Raw genomic sequence first — 25,147 nt, 5'->3', positions numbered from 1 at the left:
GCCTTCCTCCTCTGATTTGGTTCCATTGTTTTTTCAGCATGTGGTTCGTTTGCATGGAGTTCCAGAGAATATTGTGTCTGACAGAGGTTCCCAGTTTGTTTCCAGGTTTTGGCGGTCCTTTTGTGCTAGGATGGGCATTAATTTGTCTTTTTCTTCGGCGTTCCATCCTCAGACAAATGGCCAAACTGAGCGAACTAATGGATGATTGGGTGGCTTTCTTGCCGTTGGCCGAGTTTGCCCTTAATAATTGGGCCAGTTCGGCTACTTTGGTTTCGCCTTTTTTTTGTAATTTTGGTTTCCATCCTCGTTTTTCTTCAGGGCAGGTTGAGCCTTCTGATTGTCCTGGTGTTGATTCCGTGATGGACAGGTTACAGCAGATTTGGACTCATGTGGTAGACAATTTGACGTTGTCTCAGGAAAAGGCTCAGCGTTTTGCTAACCGCCGTCGGTGTGTTGGTCCTCGGCTTCGTGTGGGGGATTTGGTCTGGTTATCTTCTCGTCATGTTCCTATGAAGGTTTCTTCCCCTAAGTTCAAGCCTCGGTTTATTGGTCCTTATAAGATTTCTGAGATTATCAATCCAGTGTCTTTTCGTTTGGTCCTTCCAGCCTCTTTTGCCATCCACAATGTTTTCCATAGATCTTTGTTGCGGAGATATGTGGTGCCCGTGGTTCCCTCTGTTGATCCTCCTGCCCCGGTGTTGGTTGAGGGGGAGTTGGAATATGTGGTTGAAAAAATTTTGGATTCTCGTTTTTCGAGGCGGAGGCTTCAGTATCTTGTCAAGTGGAAGGGTTATGGACAGGAGGATAATTCTTGGGTGGTCGCCTCTGATGTCCATGCCGCAGATTTGGTTTGTGCTTTTCACTTGGCTCGTCCTGATCGGCCTGGGGGCTCTGGTGAGGGTTCGGTGACCCCTCCTCAAGGGGGGGGTACTGTTGTGAATTCCGCTCTTGGGCTCACTCCGGTGGTTGTAAGTAGCACTTTTGTGAGTTCTGCTCTTGGGCTCCCTCCTGTGGTTTTGAGTGGTATAGCTGCTTCTTGGATTTAGCATCAGCAGCTGCTTCCACTGATCGTCTTTCTGGCTCGGCTATTTTAGTCTGGCCTTATCTCTCAATCAATGCCAGTTGTCAATTGTTCCTGCTTGGAGTCATGGCTCTTTTGGATTTCCCTGACACTCTGACCAAGTTAAGCAAAGATAAGTCCTTGCTTGTCCTTTTGCAGTCCACTTGTTGTGGACTTATTTGTTCAGCACATTCTATGTTTTGCTCATTTGTCCAGCTTATCAGTATGGATCTATTCAGCTAAGCTGGAAGCTCTGGGCTGCAGATTTTGCCCTCCACACCTTTAGTCAGGTGTGGAGATTTTTGCATATCTCTGCGGTGGACTTTTTCTAGTTTTTATTACTGACCGCACAGTGTTCTTTCCTGTACTATCTATCTAGCTAGAAGTGGCCTCCTTTGCTAAATCTTGTTTCATACTACGTATGTCATTTCCTTCTCCTCTCACAGTCATTATTTGTGGGGGGGGGCTGTCCTATCCTTTGGGGATTTTCTCTGAGGCAAGACAGCTTTCCTATTTCTACCTTTAGGGGTAGCTATTTCTCCGGCTGTGACGAGGTGTCCAGGGAGTGACAGGAACATCCCACGGCTACTGCTAGTGTTGTGTTAAGATCAGGAACTGCGGTCTGTATAGTTACCACCTGCTCAGAGCTAGTCGCATGTCGCTCCTAAATTACCAGTCCATAACAGATGCCCCAATAATATCCCCGAGATGACGATGCCCCAATAATATCCCCGAGATGACGATGCCCCAATAATATCCCCGAGATGACGATACCCCAATAATATCCCCCGAGATGACAATGCCCCAATAATATCCCCGAGATGACGATAACCCAATAATATCCCCGAGATGACAATGCCCCAATAATATCCCCGAGATGACGATACCCCAATAATATCCCCCGAGATGACAATGCCCCAATAATATCCCCGAGATGACGATACCCCAATAATATCCCCCGAGATGACGATGTCCCAATAATATCCCCGAGATGACGATGCCCCAATAATATCCCCGAGATGACTACTCCTGACAGCAGGAGCAGATGATCGGGGTATTCCTCACCCTCCGCCTGCGATATAACTAAATAAATGAATGAGAACCCCGGTATGGGTTCCCCCTATTTTCTTGAACCAATCAGGCAAAACTCACAGCTGGTGGCTGCAACCCTCAGCTGTCAGCTTCAGCAAGGCTGGTTATCAAGAGTAGATGGGTCCTCATGCCTTATTTTTAATTATTTAAATAAATAATTTAAAAACATGGCGTGGGGTCCCCCCAGTTTTGACAACCAGCCTTGCTAAAGCAGACAGCTGGGGGCTCGTATTCTCAGGCTGGTAAGGGGCCATGGATATTGCCCCCCCCCGCCTAAAAATAGCAGCCCGCAGCCACCCAGAAAAGGTACATCTACTAGATGCGCTAATTCTGGTGCTTTGCCCGGCTCTTCCCACATGCCAGGTAGCGGTGGCAAGTGGGGTTCATATTTGTGGGGTTGATGTCACCTTTGTATTGTCAGGTGACATCAAGCCCATGGCTTAGTAATGGCGAAGCGTCAATAAAAACCCATCCATTACTAATCCTATAGTTGTATGGTAAATACACAGCCAGAATAATGTCCTTTTAAAGGGAACCTGTCAGCAGACTTTGCCGTTATAATCTGCGGCCTCCACCTTTCAGGACTGATATACGGCATTCTATAATGAGTTATATCTGCCCCCGGTCCGACCTGGAAGTGAAGAAATATAAGTTATATTATACTCACCAGGGGGGGCGGTCCAGGTCCGATGGGTGTCGCAGGTCCGGGTCAGACGGGCGTCGCAGGTCCGGTTAAGATGGGTGTCGCAGGTCCGGGTCTGACGGGCGTCGCAGGTCCGGTTAAGATGGGTGTCGCAGGTCCGGGTCTGACGGGCGTCGCAGGTCCGGGTCAGACGGGCGTCGCAGGTCCGCTTAAGATGGGTGTTGCAGGTCTGGGTCTGACGGGCGTCGCAGGTCCGGGTCAGACGGGCGTCGCAGGTCCGGTTAAGATGGGTGTCGCAGGTCCGGGTCTGATGGGCGTCGCAGGTTCGGGTCAGACGAGTGTCGCAGGTCCGGGTCAGACGGGAGTCGCAGGTCCGGGTCAGACGGGCGTCGCAGGTCCGGGTCAGACGGGAGTTGCAGGTCCGGGTCAGACGGGCGTCGCAGGTCCGGGTCTGACGGGTGTCGCAGGTCCGGGTCCGATGACAGGGGTTGCAGCCCCCAGCTGTGTTTTTCCTGGCTGGTTATAGAACATATGGGGAACCCACAGCGGGTTTCTCATTTATTTAGTTATATTGCAGGCGGAGGGTGAGGAACACCCGGATCATCGGCTCCTGCGGTCACTGTTATTAGCGGCAGCAGGTGTCGGATGATGGGAGTAACAGTCACAAAAGCCTCCACCTGCTGTCATCGTTGACTTTAATATAATTCTCATCTGATTGCGCCGATCGCCGACAGAGCAGGGAGAATGATGAGAGCGACTTAAGCACCACACGCAGGGGAACGGCGCTTACTGTAACGCTCCTTCCCCGGCGGCCGTCCGTCCGTCCGTCTGGTACTGATTGCCGCACGTATTACACACATGGACACAATACTGTACCGTTTTTTTCGGTACTGGAAATTTCAGGACGTGTGAAAGAGAGAAAACAATGAAGAAAATAGTCACATGAAAGATGGCGCCGGAGCTGGAGACATCACGAGATGCTCACGTGACAGCCTCTAGGAACGCTCTAGACGGTCACCTGATTAGAAACTACCAATCAGAATTGAGAAATAATAAAGAAGCACTTGACCGGAAAAGGCGTGGCTAGGGCCAGAACAAGGGCTGGAACGCAGAAGAGGAGGGCTGGAACGCAGAAAAGAAGTGCTGCAGCCGACTGCCAGCACCACACAGAGAGGTAAGAAATCCCGGGATGCACCGCAGCGAGCCCCGCCCCATTCCGGTTTCCGACTGCCGGTGTTGGGGGGAGGGGTACACAAGCCGCCGGTGTGTAGGTATGTATGCGCACGGCATTGTCGGGCCATGACGTCACACGTGCTGCTCTGCAGTGACGCAGGACGCCGCCATCTTCTCTCGGACGGCTGAGCCCCCGGTCAGGAGCAGCGGTGGATGTTGCCGGTGTCCGCGCCTGGGATCTCCCTCCCAGTGACGGCGGCCACGTGTCTCCTGACGGCCCGACCCTGTGGGGAGTTCTGGGAGCCGAGCTGTCAGCAGTCTCCGCACACATCACTAGATGGAGGCTGGTGGGGTGTACTCACTTCTCCATCACATGACTGTGGTATCTATGGAATATTCTAACCTCCTGTCCTGTGATGGGGAAATGTTCTGTGAAACCCACAATTGTCACAAAGTGTCCAGCGAACTGTGGATAAACATTTAACTTTTTCGTGGGGTGTACTCACTTATCCTGAACACTGTATATAATGTACCGATAATACAGGGGTGTACTCACTTATCCTGAACACTGTATATAATGTACCGATAATACAGGGGTGTACTCACTTGTACTGAGCACTGTATATAATGTACCGATAATACAGGGGTGTACTCACTTATCCTGAGCACCGTATATAATGTACCGATAATACAGGGGTGTACTCACTTATCCTGAACACCGTATATAATGTACCGATAATACAGGGGTGTACTCACTTATCCTGAACACCGTATATAATGTATCGATAATACAGGGGTGTACTCACTTATCCTGAGCACTGTGTATATAATGTACCGATAATACAGGGGTGTACTCACTTATCCTGAGCACTGTATATAATGTACCGATAATACAGGGGTGTACTCACTTATCCTGAGCACTGTATATAATGTACCGATAATACAGGGGTGTACTCACTTATCCTGAGCACTGTGTATAATGTACCGATAATACAGGGGTGTACTCACTTATCCTGAGCACTGTATATAATGTACCGATAATACAGGGGTGTACTCACTTATCCTGAGCACTGTGTATATAATGTACCGATAATACAGGGGTGTTCTCACTTATCCTGAGCACTGTATATAATGTACCGATAATACAGGGGTGTACTCACTTATCCTGAGCACTGTATATAATGTACCGATAATACAGGGGTGTACTCACTTATACTGAGCACTGTGTATATAATGTACCGATAATACAGGGGTGTACTCACTTATACTGAGCACTGTGTATATAATGTACCGATAATACAGGGGTGTACTCACTTATCCTGAGCACTGTATATAATGTACTGATAATACAGGGGTGTACTTGCTTATCCTGAGCACTGTGTATATAATGTACCGATAATACAGGGGTGTATGTTGTGAGTTCTGCTCTTGGGCTCCCTCCGGTGGTTATAAGTGGTACTGCTTCTCCTTTGGATTTCAGCAGTTATCAGGTGCTTTCACTTATTACCAATTCTGACTGGGCTATTTAGTCTGGCCAGATTCTTTTGTTAGTGCCAGTTGTTTCATTGTTCCTTGGTGGATTCACATCTCCTCCTGGATTCTCCTGCTTATCTGTTCAAATCATGAAAGATAAGTCCTGGCTTGGTTTTTGCAGTCCACATACTGTGGACTTTATTGTTCAGTGCATTTCTATGTTTTTCTTGTCCAGCTTTGTCAGTGTGGATTTATTCAGTCAAGCTGGAAGCTCTGGAGAAGCAGATTTTCCCTCCATGCCTTTAGTTAGGTGTGGAGATTTTTGTATTATCTGTGGTGGATTTTTCTAGTGTTTTTTAATACTGACCGCATAGTACTCTGTCCTATTCTGTCTATTTAGCTAGATTGGCCTCCTTTGCTAAATTCTGTTTTCAGTCTGCCTATGTTTTTTCCCTCTCCTCTCACAGTCAATATATGTGGGGGGCTGTCTATCCTTTGGGGATTTTCTCTGAGGCAAGATAGTTTTCCGTTTCAATCTATAGGGGTAATTAGTTCTCCGGCTGTGTCGAGGTGTCTAGGACTGGTAGGTACATCCCACGGCTACTGCTAGTTGCGGTGTTAAGTTCAGGGTCTGCGGTCAGTACAGGTCCCACCTCCTCCAGAGCACGTCTGATGCTGCTCCTAAGCCACCAGATCATAACAGGTGTACTCACTTATACTGAGCACTGTGTATATAATGTACCGATAATACAGGGATGTACTCACTTATACTGAGCACTGTGTATATAATGTACCGATAATACAGGGGTGTACTCACTTATCCTGAGCACCGTATATAATGTACCGATAATACTGGGGTGTACTCACTTATCCTGAGCACTGTATATAATGTACCGATAATGCAGGGGTGTACTCACTTATCCTGAACACCGTATATAATGTACCGATAATACAGGGGTGTACTCACTTATCCTGAGCACTGTGTATATAATGTACCGATAATGCAGGGGTGTACTCACTTATCCTGAACACCGTATATAATGTACCGATAATACAGGGGTGTACTCACTTATCCTGAGCACTGTATATAATGTACCGATAATACAGGGGTGTACTCACTTATACTGAGCACTGTGTATATAATGTACCGATAATACAGGGGTGTACTCACTTATACTGAGCACTGTGTATATAATGTACCGATAATACAGGGGTGTACTCACTTATCCTGAGCACTGTGTATATAATGTACCGATAATACAGGGGTGTACTCACTTACACTGAGCACTGTATATATACTGTACCGATAATGCAGGGGTGTACTCACTTATCCTGAGCACCGTATATAATGTACCGATAATACAGGGATGTACTCGCTTATCCTGAGCACTGTGTATATAATGTAGTGATGATACAGGGGTGTACTCGCTTATCCTGAGCACTGTGTATATAATGTAGTGATACAGGGGTGTACTCGCTTATCCTGAGCACTGTGTATATAATGTAGTGATAATACAGGGGTGTACTCACTTATCCTGAGCACACTGTACTGATAATGCAGGGGTGTACTCACTTATCCTGAGCACTGTGTATATAATGTAGTGATGATACAGGGGTGTACTCACTTATCCTGAGCACACTGTATACACTGTACTGATAATGCAGGGGTGTACTCACTTATCCTGAGCACTGTGTATATAATGTAGTGATGATACAGGGGTGTGCTCACTTATCCTGAGCACACTGTATACACTGTACTGATAATGCAGGGGTGTACTCACTTATCCTGAGCACTGTGTATATAATGTAGTGATGATACAGGGGTGTACTCACTTATCCTGAGCACTGTGTATATAATGTAGTGATGATACAGGGGTGTACTCACTTATCCTGAGCACTCTGTATACACTGTACTGATAATGCAGGGGTGTACTCACTTTGAGCGCTGTATATACAGTTAGGTCCATATATATTTGGACAGAGACAACATTTTTCTAGTTTTGGTTATAGACATTACCACAATGAATTTTAAACAAAACAATTCAGATGCAGTTGAAGTTCAGACTTTCAGCTTTCATTTGAGGGTATCCACATTAAAATTGGATGAAGGGTTTAGGAGTTTCAGCTCCTTAACATGTGCCACCCTGTTTTTAAAAGGGACCAAAAGTAATTGGACAGATTCAATAATTTTAAATAAAATGTTCATTTCTAGTACTTGGTTGAAAACCCTTGGCTGGCAATGACTGCCTGAAGTCTTGAACTCATGGACATCACCAGACGCTGTGTTTCCTCCTTTTTGATGCTCTCCAGGCCTTCACTGCGGTGGTTTTCAGCTGCTGTTTGTTTGTGGCCTTTCTGTCTGAAGTTTAGTCTTTAACAAGTGAAATGCTGCTCAATTGGGTTGAGATCAGGTGACTGACTTGGCCATTCCGGAATATTCCACTTCTTTGCTTTAATAAACTCCTGGGTTGCTTTGGCTTCATGTTTTGGGCCATTGTCCATCTGTAGGATGAAACGACGACCAATCAGTTTGGCTGCATTTGGCTGGATCTGAGCACACAGTATGGCGGCTCTGAATACCTCAGAATTCATTCCTGTGTCACATCATCCATAAACACTAGTGACCCAGTGCCACTGGCAGCCATGCATGCCCAAGCCATCACACTGCCTCCGCCGTGTTTTACAGATGATGTGGTATGCTTTGGATCATGAGCTGTACCACACCTTCACCATACTTTTCTCTTTCCATCATTCTGGTAGAGGTTGATCTTGGTTTCATCTGTCCACAGAATGTTCTTCCAGAACTGTGCTGGCTTTTTTAGATGTTTTTAGCCTTTTTATTCTTGATGCTTATGAGTGGCTGCACCGTGCAGTGAACCCTCTGTAGTTACTTTCATGCAGTCTTCTCTTTATGGTAGATTTGGATATTGATACGCCGACCTCCTGGAGAGTGTCGGTCACTTGGTTGGCTGTTGTGAAGGGGTTTATCTTCACCATGGAGATTATTCTGCGATCATCCACCACTGTTGTCTTCCGTGGGCACCCAGGTCGTTTTGCATTGATGAGATCACCAGTGCTTTCTTTCTTTCTCAGGATGTACCAAACTGTAGATTTTGCCACTCCTAATATTGTAGCAATTTCTCGGATGGGTTTTTTCTGTTTTCGCAGATTAAGGATGGCTTGTTTCACCTGCATGGAGAGCTCCTTTACCGCATGTTTACTTCACAGCAAAACCTTCCAAATGCAGCACCACATCTCAAATCAACTCCAGGCATTTTATCTGCTTAATTGAGAACGACATAACGAAGGGATTGCCCACACCTGTTCATGAAATAGCCTTGGAGTCAATTGTCCAATTACTTTTGGTCCCTTTAAAAACAGGGTCGCACATGTTAAGGAGCTGAAACTCCTAAACCCTTCATCCAATTTTATTGTGGATACCCTCAAATGAAAGCTGAAAGTCTGAACTTCAACTGCATCTGAATTGTTTTGTTTAAAATTCATTGTGGTAATGTCTATAACCAAAATTAGAAAAATGTTGTCTCTGTCCAAATATATATGGACCTAACTGTATATACTGTACTGATAATGCAGGGGTGTACTCACTTATCCTGAGCACTGTGTATATAATGTAGTGATAATACAGGGGTGTACTCGCTTATCCTGTGCATTCTGTATATACTGTACTGATAATGCAGGGGTGTACTCACTTTGAGCGCTGTGTGTGTTTTAGTCTGTGACCTCGCTGACTCTCTCCCTCTGGCCCACAGGTGTGGGATCGGTGCAGCCCCCGCAGGTCATGGGTGACGGTCAGGATATGCGGCGCCCTGGCCACAGGATGAATCTGCTGCTGCGCGGTCTCCTGCTGTTCCTGATTGGGGTCTTCCTGGCGCTGGTGCTGAATCTTCTGCAGGTGCAAAGGAATGTGACGCTCTTCCCCCCGGACGTGCTCTCCAGCCTCCTGTCCTCCGCCTGGTGGGTGCCGCTCTGCTGTGGAACGGCTGCAGGTAGGTGGTCACCAGTGGGGGGTTCACGTCGTCGGCAGAGTCACCGCTGTGTTCTTCCTCTGCAGCTGCCATCGGCCTCCTGTATCCGTGCATCGACCGACAGCTGGGGAAGCCGCACAGATTCAAGAGGGAGTGGTCCAGCGTGATGCGCTGCGTAGCGGTGTTCGTGGGCATCAACCATGCCAGTGCTGTATCCTACCTGCTAAGGGGGGATCACACACTGCCCGTACACTAGCGTACGTGATTACGTGGGTCCTCTGGGGGGTATTGTGTGTGTGTAGTGTCCTCTGGGCCGGTCTCCCCACCTTCGCTTCGTGCAGCAGGAGGCCCTGGCTGTCGGATGCATCTCCTGGGTGGTTGAGATCTTGGCTCCTCCACGGATTCTCATTGTGCTTTTCTTCTCCTTGACTCCTCTCATCAGAAGGTGGATTTCGCTAATAACCTGCAACTGTCGCTGACGTTGGCCGCTCTGTCCATCGGGCTGTGGTGGACATTCGACAGGTCTCGGAGCGGCCTGGGTCTGGGGGTCTGCATTGCCTTCTTCGCCACACTTGTGTCTCAGCTGCTGGTGTACAATGGAGTGTACCAGTGAGTGTCACCTGTCGTGTGTGTGTGCGCGTGCGTGCGTGCACTATTGTGCATAGATGTCTCTTGATGCTCCTCCTCTGTGCTCTTTGCCCTTACCCTCGGCGTGTGCTCTCCTAATGCTCGTCTTCTGTCCTCTGTTCTCTTTGCCCTTACCCTCGGCGTGTGCTCTCCTAAGGGCTCATACGTGCAAGCAATTCGGATGAGTCTCGCACGGCAATACCCGGCACTCAGGAGCAGAGCATGCGGCCTCATAGTAATACATGCAGCCGCACGCTTCGCTCCTTAGTGCCGGGTGCAGTGCCGGGTATTGCCTTGCAAGACTCATCCGAGTTACTCGCAAGTGAGTATGAACCCTAATGCTCCTCTGTGCACTTTCCTTTACCCTCGCCCTTTGCGTGTGCTCTCCGAACGCTTCTCTTGTGCCCTCCTTGCCTTCACCCTCCTTGCCTTCGTCCTCCTCCCTGTGTGCCCTCCTTGCCTTCGCCCTCCTCCCTGTGTGCCCTCCTTGCCTTCGTCCTCCTCCCTGTGTCCTCCTCCGTGTGCCCTCCTTGCCTTCGTCCTCCTCCCTGTGTGCCCTCCTTGCCTTCGTCCTCCTCCCTGTGTGCCCTCCTTGCCTTCGTCCTCCTCCCTGTGTGCCCTCCTTGCCTTCGTCCTCCTCCCTGTGTGCCCTCCTTGCCTTCGTCCTCCTCCCTGTGTCCTCCTCCGTTTGCCCTCCTTGCCTTCGTCCCCCTCCCTGTGTGCCCTCCTTGCCTTCGTCCTCCTCCCTGTGTGCCCTCCTTGCCTTCGTCCTCCTCCCTGTGTGCCCTCCTTGCCTTCGTCCTCCTCCCTGTGTGCCCTCCTTGCCTTCGTCCTCCTCCCTGTGTGCCCTCCTTGCCTTCGTCCTCCTCCCTGTGTGCCCTCCTTGCCTTCGCCCTCCTCCCTGTGTGCCCTCCTTGCCTGTGCCCTCCTTGCCTTCTTCCTCCTCCCTGTGTGCCCTCCTTGCCTTCTTCCTCCTCCCTCTGTGCCCTCCTTGCCTTCTTTCTCCTCCCTGTGTGCCCTCCTTGCCTTCGCCCTCCTCCCTGTGTGCCCTCCTTGCCTTCGCCCTCCTCCCTGTGTGCCCTCCTTGCCTTCGCCCTCCTCCCTGTGTGCCCTCCTTGCCTTCGCCCTCCTCCCTGTGTGCCCTCCTTGCCTTCGCCCTCCTCCGTGTGCCCTCCTTGCCTGTGCCTTCCTTGCCTTCGTCCCCCTCCCTGTGTGCCCTCCTTGCCTTCGTCCCCCTCCCTGTGTGCCCTCCTTGCCTTCGTCCTGCTCCGTGTGCCCTCCTTGCCTTCGTCCTCCTCCCTGTGTGCCCTCCTTGCCTTCGCCCTCCTCCCTGTGTGCCCTCCTTGCCTGTGCCCTCCTTGCCTTCGTCCTCCTCCCTGTGTGCCCTCCTTGCCTTCGTCCTCCTCCCTGTGTGCCCTCCTTGCCTTCGTCCTCCTCCCTGTGTGCCCTCCTTGCCTTCGTCCTCCTCCCTGTGTGCCCTCCTTGCCTTCGTCCTCCTCCCTGTGTGGCCTCCTTGCCTTCGTCCTCCTCCCTGTTTCCTCCTCCCTGTGTGCCCTCCTCGCCTTCGCCCTCCTCCCTGTGTGCCCTCCTTGCCTTCGCCCTCCTTGCCTTCGCCCTCCTCCCTGTGTGCCCTCCTTGCCTTCACCCTCCTTGCCTTCGTCCTCCTCCCTGTGTGCCCTCCTTGCCTTCGCCCTCCTCCCTGTGTGCCCTCCTTGCCTTCGCCCTCCTTGCCTTCGTCCTCCTCCCTGTGTGCCCTCCTTGCCTTCGTCCTCCTCCCTGTGTGCCCTCCTTGCCTTCGTCCTCCTCCCTGTGTGCCCTCCTTGCCTTCGTCCTCCTCCCTGTGTGCCCTCCTTGCCTTCGTCCTCCTCCCTGTGTGCCCTCCTTGCCTTCGCCCTCCTCCCTGTGTGCCCTCCTTGCCTTCGTCCTCCTCCCTGTGTGCCCTCCTTGCCTTCGCCCTCCTCCCTGTGTGCCCTCCTTGCCTTCGCCCTCCTTGCCTTCGTCGTCCTCCCTGTGTGCCCTCCTTGCCTTCGCCGTCCTCCCTGTGTGCCCTCCTTGCCTTTGTCCTCCTCCCTGTGTGCCCTCCTTGCCTTCGCCCTCCTCTTAATGTGCCCGCTTTTGTGTTTGCATGTTCCTGATACTCCAATTCTGTCTAAATGCCTTCTTGAAGCTCGTCCCATGTGATTGCACTCTCTTGACGCCCGTCCTCTTTCTGTGTATATGTGCAGTATACGACGGGTGAAATAAGTATTTAACACATCACTGATTTTCTCAGGAAATCTATTGGTAAAGGTGATATTGACATGAAATTCTCCCTAGATGTTAGTAACAACCATCCAATCCACACAGGACAGAAATCACCAGAGATGTCCATACATTATGTGTAATAATGAGAAATGACGCAGGGGAAAGTGCTGAACAGCTGGAGAGGAGCAAAAAGCCCTGGAACGTCCTGAAATCGGCTGAGGTCTATCAGTAATTAGGAAGGAATCCTGCCACTTAGGCTACTTTCACACTAGCGTCGTACTCGGCCCGTCGCAGTGCGTCGTACCGACGCTAGCGTTGTATACGCCGCACAACGGGGGCAGCGGATGCATTTAATCCAGCGCATCCGCCGCTCCATTGTGAGGTGGGGGCGGAGTTCCGGCCGCGCATGCGCGGTCGAAAATGGCGGTCCGTCGGCAGCAAAAAATGTTACATGTAACATTTTTTACACACACAAATCCCATCTAATTCATCCAAGGGACAAAGAAGAGATCCCACATATGAATAAAATCAATATTTTTATTAAGTCACATGTGACAATATACAATAAAACCACAATAAAAAAGCAAAATACCGTCTAGAGGACGCCAGGTATACACAAAGAAAAATTCCCCACAAAAAGTAACCAATTCGAAATGGTCAAAGCCAATTGTAAGTCCTAAGAAGCCATGCAATAATAGCAGCTTGGAAAGCCTGTGTTACAATTAACATACAGGCTTATGAAGACTCTTATCTACAACTGCTACCTCTCTGTATAAAAGAGTAATATAAAGCATCAAGATAAAGCATGGTAGACTATACAATAAGGTAGTAAATATTAGGAAGTTGGTGGATACCTATAGCGTGGTTTGGTCCTGGCGTCCCCTCACCCCGACGCGCGTTTCGCCGCCAGCTTCTTCCGGGGGCGTGTCAAGGTGAGGGGAAGCCGTGTACTTATGTGAGCTCTACCCTATCAGCAATGCCCAGCGCCGGTCAGGTGATGCGGCGCATCGCGTGTCCTCCCCGCCTCCTACGTCACCCTTCCGTGACGACGCTCAATGACACGCACGCTACCATTTGCGTGTCAGTGTCCGTGTAAGAGCGTCTACCGGAAGTGACGGAGTTCGGGGCCGGCACGCATGCGCACTACCCACCGGCACTTAGAAAAACTCTGTGAAGAACAACGCTGTACAGAAAAAGGGAAAGAAGGAAGACGGAGGAAAAAGAAGAAATAAAAGCAGAGGACATTCTCCATAATGAGTCCCAGCTTAGCGGCCATATTACAATCAGTACAATATATAACTAATTCTATATCACTTTTGTGCCTCATTGAAAAAGTACATATCTATGTGTATAAAGTGCATATTGTGCTATATATTGCTATAATGTGTCGCATAACTATGTTTATAAAATAGGTGCCATGATGTTATGACATTAGGCCTTATTAAAATTAAGGTGAGCATATATCATTATAAAGTGCATATGTGCTATATCATACTAGTGTATCTCAAAACTATAACAAAGTGCCATAATTTCTCAGTGGCTTCATTAAAGATCCACAATAAAACATAATTATAATAAGGTACAAAGAGTGAATACAAGATGAGTGCTAAAATTATATATATATATATTTATATATACATAAAGTGCTCTATTATGTACTACCCCTATACAAGACCATATAATACACATACAAATAAATACAATACTAAGTGCTAAGAATATATATATATATACACACAAGGTGCTAGATTAAGTACTACCCCTATACAAAGTCCATATAATACACATAAAAACAAATACAGTGCAGTGTATATTACCAAAAACACCCTTACTAATATATGCACACTAAATTGTACTAGCCAGATTACAGTTATATTCTCAAAGGGAGGCAAGTTTACAAATTATGCCCACCTGAAACCTTGGCAGAATATAATAAATCTATAAAAAAGATTTTTACTAATTCAAAAAGCCAATTATGTATAGAGAGAGACAACCAAATATAAATCATTATTAATCCTAAAATCCTCCTCCATATTCCATTCTTCCTCCATAGGGCATGAAGATAGTAATATGATGGCCAATGGATTAGTCCACATTTCTTCTTACAGCCCTCCATCGACAAGGACAACTGCTCACATAAATAAAACTAAAGATAATGGAAATGAAAAAAATTTTTAAATCAGCATATATAAACATTTAATAAACCAATGTAAATGGACTCCCCTTCCCCTTACTAAAAAGGATGCCAATCATAAGAAAGCAGAAAGGCCCATGTTCTCATTAAGTCCAGCCGGACTTAGTGCCTAAACGGTAAATCCAGCGGCATTCAAGTTTTGCAAGAGATTTCTTGATGTCTCCACCCCTCACTCCCAAATCCACCTGATCAATGGCTTTAATTCGCAGGCCACGAGGGTTGCACTTATGATATCTTTTAAAGTGCCTAGGGAGTGTTTTTAACAAAACATCATCCTTCACTACAGCAGCTTTTTCTATGTCTAAAACATGTTCTCTGACCCGAATTTTCAGTTCCCTCGTGGTCAAGCCTATATACACCTTCCCGCATGGGCAGAGAGCATGATAAACAACCCCTCTGGACATGCAGGTAAGGTGCCTACGAATGTCGAATTGACGTGATCCATCAAAATTTCCAAATTTTTTGGATTTGTCCAAATTCCCACAGGCTTTACACAAGCCACACGGGAAAAAACCCCAAGATAAAGATTTGATACCAGAAACTCCTTTCGACTCGTAGTGGCTATGCACTAATAGGTCTTTAAAATTAGCTGAACGTCTTGCAACACATTGGGGGGATGTTGGTAAAATCTTTCTCAAGATGGGATCTGTGAGCAGTACTTTCCAGTGTTGCTGGATTACCTCTTGCAAATTACGCCACTGGCCATTAAATGTTGAGATGAACCGTATTTGTTTATTGTCATCCCTCTTCTTAGGCTGATTTTTATACAATAGATCATTACGTGAAACCGCTTCCGCCCTCCTCTGTCCTCTTTTTATCATCCTACGGCTGTATCCTCGGTTTTCAAATCTCCTGGTCAGTTCTATACTTTGTTTATCAAAACTCATTTGATCCGAGCAGATTTTCTTAGCCCTTAAGAACTGACCTATGGGAATGCCGCGGATGGTACTGGCAAGATGCGCTGAATCAGCCTGAAGATATGAATTTGTAGCCGTCGGTTTTCTATATATGTCAGTTTTGATGATTCCAGTATCAGAAGCCTCCATCCAGATGTCCAAAAATTCAAGACACCTGCCAGATTTAAAGGTGAGTTTTACGTTAATGTCATTGTCATTCAGTTTTTTCATCAGATCTTCAAAACCCTGTTCCGTACCTTCCCAGACAAACATAATGTCGTCTATATACCTCATCCAGTTATGGACCCCCCCTATCTCCACAATTTTGTCACCCATAAAAATATCTCTCTCCCATGCTCCAAGGAATAAATTGGCATATGAGGGGGCACAAGACGCCCCCATTGCCGTACCTTGGAGCTGCAGATAGGTCTTGTTGTTAAAGGTGAAGATGTTATGTTTCAACACAAATTCAAGGAGAATCAGGATGAGGTCCCCTAGAGTGTCTTCGATATTACTAGAGCGGAGGAACAGGGCTGTTGCTGCAAGACCATCACCATGCTTTATTGAAGAATACAAAGCTTCCACATCAGCTGTCACCAAAATTTGATTATCTTCCAGCTGTAGCTGATCCATTCGCTGTAAAGCTTGGCTGGTATCTCTGATAAAAGAGGGCAAAGTAGAAACAATCGGCTTCAAAAAATGATCAATCACATTGCAGATAACTTCACATAAGCCCTCATTCCCTGCCACAATGGGCCGTCCCGGTGGGTCTAAAGCATTTTTATGTACCTTAGGTATCAAATATAAGGTAGGCATTTTGGGTTGATGATCCCGAATTCGGTCTAAAAAACTCTTAGTAATTAGACCTTTTTCAAATGCTGTCTCCAATATTGACACCAGGCTCTGTTGGAAAGATGAAGTCGGGTTTGAAGTGAGTCTTTTATAACACTTGCCATCATTAAGGAGTTTATAGGCCTGATTCTCATACATTACTTTTGGCCAAATTACTAAATTTCCCCCTTTATCGGCTGGTTTTAAAACCACGTCGTCCCAATCTCCTAGTTGTCTTAAGGCTTCTCTTTCCTCTTTAGACAAATTATCTCCATTTTTTTGGGTCCGAGCTAAGGTTTCAATATCTTTGGTAACCAGCCGAGTAAAAATTTCTATGGCAGGGCATATACTAAGAGATGAAAAATTCTTGGATTTGGTGAACAGGCTAGAGGGGATAGTACTTACCTCATGCGGTTCACTTTCTTCTGCTAGTGACTCCAAAATTTGAATCACTTCATTATCTCCAATTTCAAATGTCTCAGGTTTGTAGTGTAATTTTTGCAATACGATCTTTCTTGCAAATAAATTAAGATCCTTCACCGCAGTAAAGGAGTCTAGACGAGAAGAAGGAGAAAAATTAAGACCTTTTTCCAGGAGGTTAATTTGAGGGGATGTCAAAATATGATTAGACAAATTAATCACCTTTAGATGGTCCTTTGCATTTCTGTGTTTCCGGGGTTTTTGAAAGATATCAGGATAATTTCGTCTCCCCCCAGTCCTTAACTGAAAATCCCTATTATATCCTGTTTCGCTGGCCGATGCCCCACTTTCACTTCCAGACATACTTGACACATCCGATCTGTCCCTTGAAGTCTGTTGTACCGGGATTTCACCTCTCTTCTGTTGTTGCCATCTATAGATTTTTTGTGTGTCATAGTCTTTTGTATCTCTCATAAATTTTTTAAGTTTTCCTTTACTGACATCATCCTCCCATTTGTCAACTTCCTTCCCCAATTCTTTTAGCCATATTTCCAAAGATTCTTTAGACATACCAGTCTGCATTGCCTTATACCATGACTCTAAATCACCGTCAATATCTTTGAGAGTTGCCATATTATGTTCCACAATGATTTTTATAAAATCCAGAGAGCACGTTGTTGCTGCCTCCTTCCATCTACTTATCAAATCATCATTATTTAGGTCAAAGGTGGGATAGAGTTGTACTCTAAGGCCACGAGGAATAATTTTTTTATCCAAATAATTTTCTAGGGCTGCACGATTCCACCAGATCTTAGTTTTTTTCTGTAAAGCACTCTTATATTTGAACATGTACTCTTTCTGACTATTATTGGCATCCTGTGAAACGAAACCGGTATTTTGCTTAAAAATGTCTTCTGCTTTAGTACGCCACGTCAATTCTTTGGCTCGAAGATCCATCATAGCGGACTCACTGTTATAAAAACAGCAAAAATAGTATAAATCAACTAATGTCCTAAATTATTTAGGGGGGCACTTCAAATGACTACACACACAAATCCCATCTAATTCATCCAAGGGACAAAGAAGAGATCCCACATATGAATAAAATCAATATTTTTATTAAGTCACATGTGACAATATACAATAAAACCACAATAAAAAAGCAAAATACCGTCTAGAGGACGCCAGGTATACACAAAGAAAAATTCCCCACAAAAAGTAACCAATTCTAAATGGTCAAAGCCAATTGTAAGTCCTAAGAAGCCATGCAATAATAGCAGCTTGGAAAGCCTGTGTTACAATTAACATACATGCTTATGAAGACTCTTATCTACAACTGCTGCCTCTCTGTATAAAAGAGTAATATAAAGCATCAAGATAAAGCATGGTAGACTATACAATAGACTATACAATAAGGTAGTAAATATTAGGAAGTTGGTGGTTACCTATAGCGTGGTTTGGTCCTGGCGTCCCCTCACCCCGACGCGCGTTTCGCCGCCAGCTTCTTCCGGGGGCGTGTCAAGGTGAGGGGAAGCCTTGTACTGATTGTAATATGGCCGCTAAGCTGGGACTCATTATGGAGAATGTCCTTTGCTTTTATTACTTCTTTTTCCTCCGTCTTCCTTCTTTCCCTTTTTCTGTACAGCGTTGTTCTTCACAGAGTTTTTCTAAATGCCGGTGGGTAGTGCGCATGCGTGCCGGCCCCGAACTCCGTCACTTCCGGTAGACGCTCTTACACGGACACTGACACGCAAATGGTAGCGTGCGTGTCATTGAGCGTCGTCACAGAAGGGTGACGTAGGAGGCGGGGAGGACACGCGATGCGCCGCATCACCTGACCGGCGCTGGGCATTGCTGATAGGGTAGAGCTCACATAAGTACACGGCTTCCCCTCACCTTGACACGCCCCTGGAAGAAGCTGGCGGCGAAACGCGCTCAAAACCCCCCCCCCCAAAAAAAAAAAAAAAAACAGTGAAATTGTGTGTGTGTGTGTGTGTGTGTGTGTACTTTCGCAAGCCACTGGATGTATGCTCTCGATGCTGTTCCTCAGTGGCATGTAAAGGTTTTGGTACTCCTGGTCAAATTGTAATGTTGTGAACCGTTAAAATGACTTGTCGGCAGGATTGTGCTCGGTGACTACAGGCAGTGTCAGGTCGGTGCAGTTATACTGATTACACTGATACCTGTGATCAGGATTGTGCTCAGTGACTACAGACAGTGTCAGGTCGGGGCCGTTATACTGATTACACTGATACCTGTGATCAGGATTGTGCTCAGTGACTACAGACAGTGTCAGGTCGGCACGGTTATACCGATTACACTGATACCGGTGATCAGGATTGTGCTCAGTGACTACAGACAGTGTCAGGTCGGTGCCGTTATACTGATTACACTGATACCTGTGATCAGGGCAGCATGGTGGCGCAGTGGTTAGTACCGCAGCCTTGCAGCACTGGAGTCCTGGGTTCAAACCCCACCAAGGACAACATCTGCAGAGAGTTTATATGTTCTCTCCGTGTTTGCGTGGGTTTTCTCCGGGTTCTCCGGTTTCCTCCCACACTCCAAAGATATACTGATAGGGAATTTAGGTTGTGAGCCCCATTGGGGACAGCGATAATGTGTTCAAACTGTAAAGCACTGCGGAATATGTTAGCGCTATATAAAAATAAAGATTATTATTATCAGGATTGTGCGCAGTGACTACAGACAGTGTCAGGTCGGTGTCGTTATACTGATTACACTGATACCTGTGATCAGGATTGTGCTCAGTGACTACAGACAGTGTCAGGTCGGTGTCGTTATACTGATTACACTGATACCTGTGATCAGGATTGTGCTCAGTGACTACAGACCGTGTCAGGTCGGTGCCGTTATACTGATTACACTGATACCTGTGATCAGGATTGTGCTCAGTGACTACAGACAGTGTCAGGTCGGTGCGGTTATACTGATTACACTGATACCTGTGATCAGGATTGTGCTCAGTGACTACAGACAGTGTCAGGTCGGTGCCGTTATACTGATTACACTGATACCTGTGATAAGGATTGTGCTCAGTGACCACAGACAGTGCCAGGTCGGTGCCGTTATACTGATTACACTGATACCTGTGATCAGGATTGTGCTCAGTGACTACAGACAGTGTCAGGTCGGTGCGGTTATACTGATTACACTGATACCTGTGATCAGGATTGTGCTCAGTGACTACAGACAGTGTCAGGTCGGTGCCGTTATACTGATTACACTGATACCTGTGATAAGGATTGTGCTCAGTGACCACAGACAGTGCCAGGTCGGTGCCGTTATACTGATTACACTGATACCTGTGATCAGGATTGTGCTCAGTGACTACAGACCGTGTCAGGTCGGTGCCGTTATACTGATTACACTGATACCTGTGATGAGGATTGTGTTCAGTGACTACAGGCAGTGTCTGGTCGGTGCCGTTATACTGATTACACTGATATCTGTGATCAGGACTGTGCTCAGTGACTACAGTGTCAGGTCGGTGCCGTTATACTGATTACACTGATACCTGTGATCAGGATTGTGCTCAGTGACTACAGTGTCAGGTCGGTGCCGTTATACTGATTACACTGATACCTGTGATCAGGATTGTGCTCAGTGACTACAGACAGTGTCAGGTCGGTGCCGTTATACCGATTACACTGATACCTGTGATAAGGATTGTGATCAGTGACCACAGACAGTGTCAGGTCGGTGCCGTTATACTGATTACACTGATACCTGTGATAAGGATTGTGATCAGTGACTACAGACAGTGTCAGGTCGGTGTCGTTATACTGATTACACTGATACCTGTGATCAGGATTGTGCTCAGTGACCACAGACAGTGTCAGGTCGGTGCCGTTATACTGATTACACTGATACCTGTGATCAGGATTGTGCTCAGTGACTACAGACAATGTCAGGTCGGTGCCGTTATACTGATTACACTGATACCTGTGATCAGGATTGTGCTCAGTGACTACAGGCAGTGTCTGGTCGGTGCCGTTATACTGATTACACTGATATCTGTGATCAGGATTGTGCTCAGTGACTACAGACAGTGTCAGGTCGGTGCCTTTATACTGATTACACTGATACCTGTGATCAGGATTGTGCTCAGTGACTACAGACAGTGTCAGGTCGGTGCCTTTATACTGATTACACTGATACCTGTGATAAGGATTGTGCTCAGTGACCACAGACAGTGTCAGGTCGGTGCCGTTATACTGATTACACCGATACCTGAGGATGAAGTCCGTCATGTGGTTGTTGTGGAATCTGGATTTGTAGTGTTCCGTTACAGAGATTCTTGTGCTCCAGGGCGGCATGTGGAAAGTTGGAAGATAAAATTATCTAAAAGGCCTAAAGTTACAAATGACTCATTTCCTTTTTATTTTAAGCAACAATAAAAAATACATCTAGATACCTTTTATGCTTACAATTTATGAAAATGGGTCAATGCAAAAGGTTTGTGCACCCTGCACGGATAGTACCTAGTGGCGCCCCTTTTGCGGGTATCACAGCTTGTAGACGCTTTTTGTAGCCAGGCAAAAGTTTTTTTCTATTTTTAGGGATTTTCCTCCATTCTTTCTTGGGGATTTCCTCCAGTTCTGTGAGATTCCTTGGTCGTCTTGCATCTTCTGCTATTTTGAGGTCTAGCTACAGATTTTTCATCATTGTGGCCAAAGAGCTATACTTTAACCTCATCAGTCCACAGGATTTGTTTCCAAAATGCCTCAGGCTTGTGTGACAACACAGCATTTAATCTTTAATTATTCAGACGTCCTACTTTCAGTTAGCCATTAGGCTGAATGTTGGTTTGAAGAACAGTTATGACCTATAAAAAGGGAGCATTTGCCTCTAACAATTATATTCAAGAGATCCATAGATTCTGTACAAAACTACAGCCAGGAGCACTCTACACGACAGCTGTCAAGACATCATGGCTCGATCACGAGGGACACAGATTTGACATTCTACAGGATGCCAGCTTAGGGGACCACGGCCCCAGCTGAAAGAATACATATTTGCTCTATTGACCGCTACTGAACCCATGGATACGTTTGGAGAGATCAGGATGTGGACCCACTGGTCATCTAAGCCCCATGAAGATGTTTGGAGAAGCCAGGTTGTGACCCACCGGTCACCTGGCCTTGTACCCCAATCAACTATCAGCTTCCTAAGCTTGTTGTTACCACCTTTCTGTGCATGCCACAGGTGGGGTAGTCTGTCCTGGAAGCTCCTGAAGTCAAGATGCTCTTTTCCTGGCAAGTCAGTGGAAGAGTGAGACTCTGTAATGTGCATCATCTTGCGTACGTTGCTGGGTTTGTTCATTGTGTTATTTTCCTGTTTTGTGGTTCATTAAAGTGTTTCCACACTGTTTTATCCTCAACCTATGTTGTCTAAGTAGTACTTTATTACGCCCATGGTAAAAGGGGAGCGGACATTTGGTGTGTCTCTGAACAGTAAAAAAGGTACCACAACTTCAGTGACTGGTAAATCTTTCTGAAGGTCTTTTGCAGTCAAGCTGGGGTTCTGATTTGCCTCTCCAGCAATCCTACGAGCAGCTCGCACTGAAATTTTGCTTGGTCTTCCAGACCTTATCTTGACCTGCGCTGTTCCTGGTAAAGGCCATTTCTTAATTACATTTCAAAATGAGGAAATGACAACTTGAAAAGGCTTTGCTCTCTTCTTATAGCCTCCTGCTTTGTGGCCACCATTTAAGAGTGCTCAGCAGCTGCTTAAAAGATCCCATGGCTGCTGTTTTTTGGCACAAGGTTAGAGGAGGCTGGATTTTTATAAAGCTGGGAATTTGCATCACCTGGCATTTCCTAACGATGAGTGTGAATAAGCCATAACCCTAACAGGCTAATTAAAGTCTGACCCCTTGGTCAGTTATCTGAGCACACACATCACAAAGGGTGCACAAACTTTTCCATCGGCTCATTTTCCTTTCTGTAAAATGTAAGAAATGACTTGACTTTCTTGCCTAAAATACAAACATCTGTAACTTTAGGCCTTTTAGGGATCATTTCATTTTTAACTTGCTTAACTGTTCACAGTAACAGTAATTTTGACCAGGGGTGCACAAAGCTTTCCATGCCGCTGTATATATGCTCTTGACGCTTATCCTCGGGGTGTGTGCGTGCGTGCGTGCGTGCGTGCGTGCATACATGCTCATCTGACGGCCTCCTGTCTCGGCAGGTACACCTCTCCGGACTTCCTATACGTGCGCTCCTGGCTGCCTTGTGTATTTTTTGCTGGTGGGATCACGATGGGGAATATTGGCCGTCAGCTGGAGATGGTGGGTTGTGTCCTGTAAATGTGGCTCCGCACCTCGTCTCTGACTTACTGTCTGTTATCTTCCATTTCAGTATGAGCGGAAATCTGTGATGGAGAAGTCTCATAAGGACTAAGGAGAGAGCGAGCTCTGTGACAAGTGTGACGACCTCTGGAGACTTACTGCAATCTGTGATTGCTTCTTCTGCAGGATTACCCCTTGTTTTGGGGATGGTACTGGACATTTTGAGGCTCCTTGAAAATGCTTACCCCTTCCCCCACTATGGTGGGATGATACAGAAGAGAGATTCTGTATATATTTTTTTTTTTTGTGACTGGCGTGAGACGAGGTCCTGATGTGTCATTTATATTGTCAGCATTACACTGAGTGAACAGCAGCGGCAAGTATCTCCAATCATCAAATCCTTGCCACTGCTAATAAAACGTTAACCAATGGTGATGGGCACTTGTGATCATGTCCATGAATAAAAACACCGCCATAATCATGTGACTGGCAGCTGTGAGCGTGTGCACGTAGAGCAGGAGCGCTACCATCATGTGACTGGCAGCTGTGGGCGTGTGCACGTAGAGCAGGAGCGCTACCATCATGTGACTGGCAGCTGTGAGCGTGTGCACGTAGAGCAGGAGCGCTACCATCATGTGACTGGCAGCTGTGAGCGTGTGCACGTAGAGCAGGAGCGCTACCATCATGTGACTGGCAGCTGTGAGCGTGTGCACGTAGAGCAGGAGCGCTACCATCATGTGACTGGCAGCTGTGAGCGTGTGCACGTAGAGTAGGAGCGCCACCATCATGTGACTGGCAGCTGTGAGCGTGTGCACGTAGAGCAGGAGCGCTACCATCATGTGACTGGCAGCTGTGAGCGTGTGCACGTAGAGCAGGAGCGCTACCATCATGTGACTGGCAGCTGTGAGCGTGTGCACGTAGAGCAGGAGCGCTACCATCATGTGACTGGCAGCTGTGAGCGTGTGCACGTAGAGCAGGAGCGCTACCATCATGTGACTGGCAGCTGTGGGCGTGTGCACGTAGAGCAGGAGCGCTACCATCATGTGACTGGCAGCTGTGGGCGTGTGCACGTAGAGCAGGAGCGCTACCATCATGTGACTGGCAGCTGTGGGCGTGTGCACGTAGAGCAGGAGCGCTACCATCATGTGACTGGCAGCTGTGAGCGTGTGCACGTAGAGCAGGAGCGCTACCATCATGTGACTGGCAGCTGTGAGCGTGTGCACGTAGAGCAGGAGCGCTACCATCGTGTGACTGGCAGCTGTGGGCGTGTGCACGTAGAGCAGGAGCGCTACCATCGTGTGACTGGCAGCTGTGGGCGTGTGCACGTAGAGCAGGAGCGCTACCATCGTGTGACTGGCAGCTGTGGGCGTGTGCACGTAGAGCAGGAGCGCTACCATCATGTGACTGGCAGCTGTGAGCGTGTGCACGTAGAGCAGGAGCGCTACCATCATGTGACTGGCAGCTGTGAGCGTGTGCACGTAGAGCAGGAGCGCTACCATCATGTGACTGGCAGCTGTGAGCGTGTGCACGTAGAGCAGGAGCGCTACCATCATGTGACTGGCAGCTGTGAGCGTGTGCACGTAGAGTAGGAGCGCTACCATCATGTGACTGGCAGCTGTGGGCGTGTGCACGTAGAGCAGGAGCGCTACCATCATGTGACTGGCAGCTGTGGGCGTGTGCACGTAGAGCAGGAGTGCTACCATCATGTGACTGGCAGCTGTGGGCGTGTGCACGTAGAGCAGGAGCGCTACCATCATGTGACTGGCAGCTGTGAGCGTGTGCACGTAGAGCAGGAGCGCCACCATCATGTGACTGGCAGCTGTGGGCGTGTGCATCATGTGACTGGCAGCGCTGCGATCATGTTTCTCTTGCTCGCTCTTTTCTGTTCCCATCCCCTGCGCGCTGCCCGTTTTTTTCCTTTCTTGCTCTTTGTGGTCAGTTCACTCTCACTCTTCCGAACTTTTTTCTTGCTTTATTGCTCTATTTCCACATTTTGATCTTTATCGATTCAAGTGTACTTTCTCACCTGCTCTCTTTCTCACCTGCTCTCTTTCTCACCTGCTCTTTCTCACCTGCTCTTTCTCACCTGCTCTTTCTCACCTGCTCTCTTTCTCACCATTGGCCTGTTGCACTCTTTTCCTCTCTATGCTTCTCCACTCCCTTTTTGCCCTGCTGTCTCTTGCACAATCCTTCGA

General features: G+C 47.4%; 1 protein-coding gene across 5 annotated transcripts; it reads left to right on the top strand.

Annotated features, from left to right (window-relative positions):
* The first annotated feature begins 3,870 nt into the window (after window positions 1-3,870).
* Window positions 3,871-23,387, top strand: INSIG2 (insulin induced gene 2). Of its 5 annotated transcripts, none has more exons than XM_077273424.1 (6): window positions 3,871-3,969; window positions 9,212-9,448; window positions 9,514-9,638; window positions 9,870-10,036; window positions 22,853-22,952; window positions 23,023-23,387. In XM_077273424.1, the coding sequence occupies exons 2-6, from the start codon at window positions 9,241-9,243 to the stop codon at window positions 23,062-23,064; spliced, it is 642 nt and encodes a 213-aa protein (XP_077129539.1). In that variant the 5' UTR covers window positions 3,871-3,969; window positions 9,212-9,240; the 3' UTR covers window positions 23,065-23,387. The 5 variants fall into 5 exon arrangements, with proteins under 5 accessions (XP_077129539.1, XP_077129540.1, XP_077129537.1 ...); XM_077273422.1 differs by having other exon boundaries at window positions 3,935-4,066; XM_077273421.1 differs by lacking the exon at window positions 3,871-3,969 and adding an exon at window positions 4,090-4,350.
* The last annotated feature ends 1,760 nt before the right edge of the window (window positions 23,388-25,147 follow it).

The sequence above is a fragment of the Ranitomeya variabilis genome, chromosome 7 (assembly GCF_051348905.1).
Source record: "Ranitomeya variabilis isolate aRanVar5 chromosome 7, aRanVar5.hap1, whole genome shotgun sequence".
NCBI classification, from domain to species: Eukaryota; Metazoa; Chordata; class Amphibia; order Anura; family Dendrobatidae; genus Ranitomeya; species Ranitomeya variabilis.
Note: the sequence above shows the minus strand (reverse complement) of the source record. Positions and strands in the feature narration are given on the sequence as shown.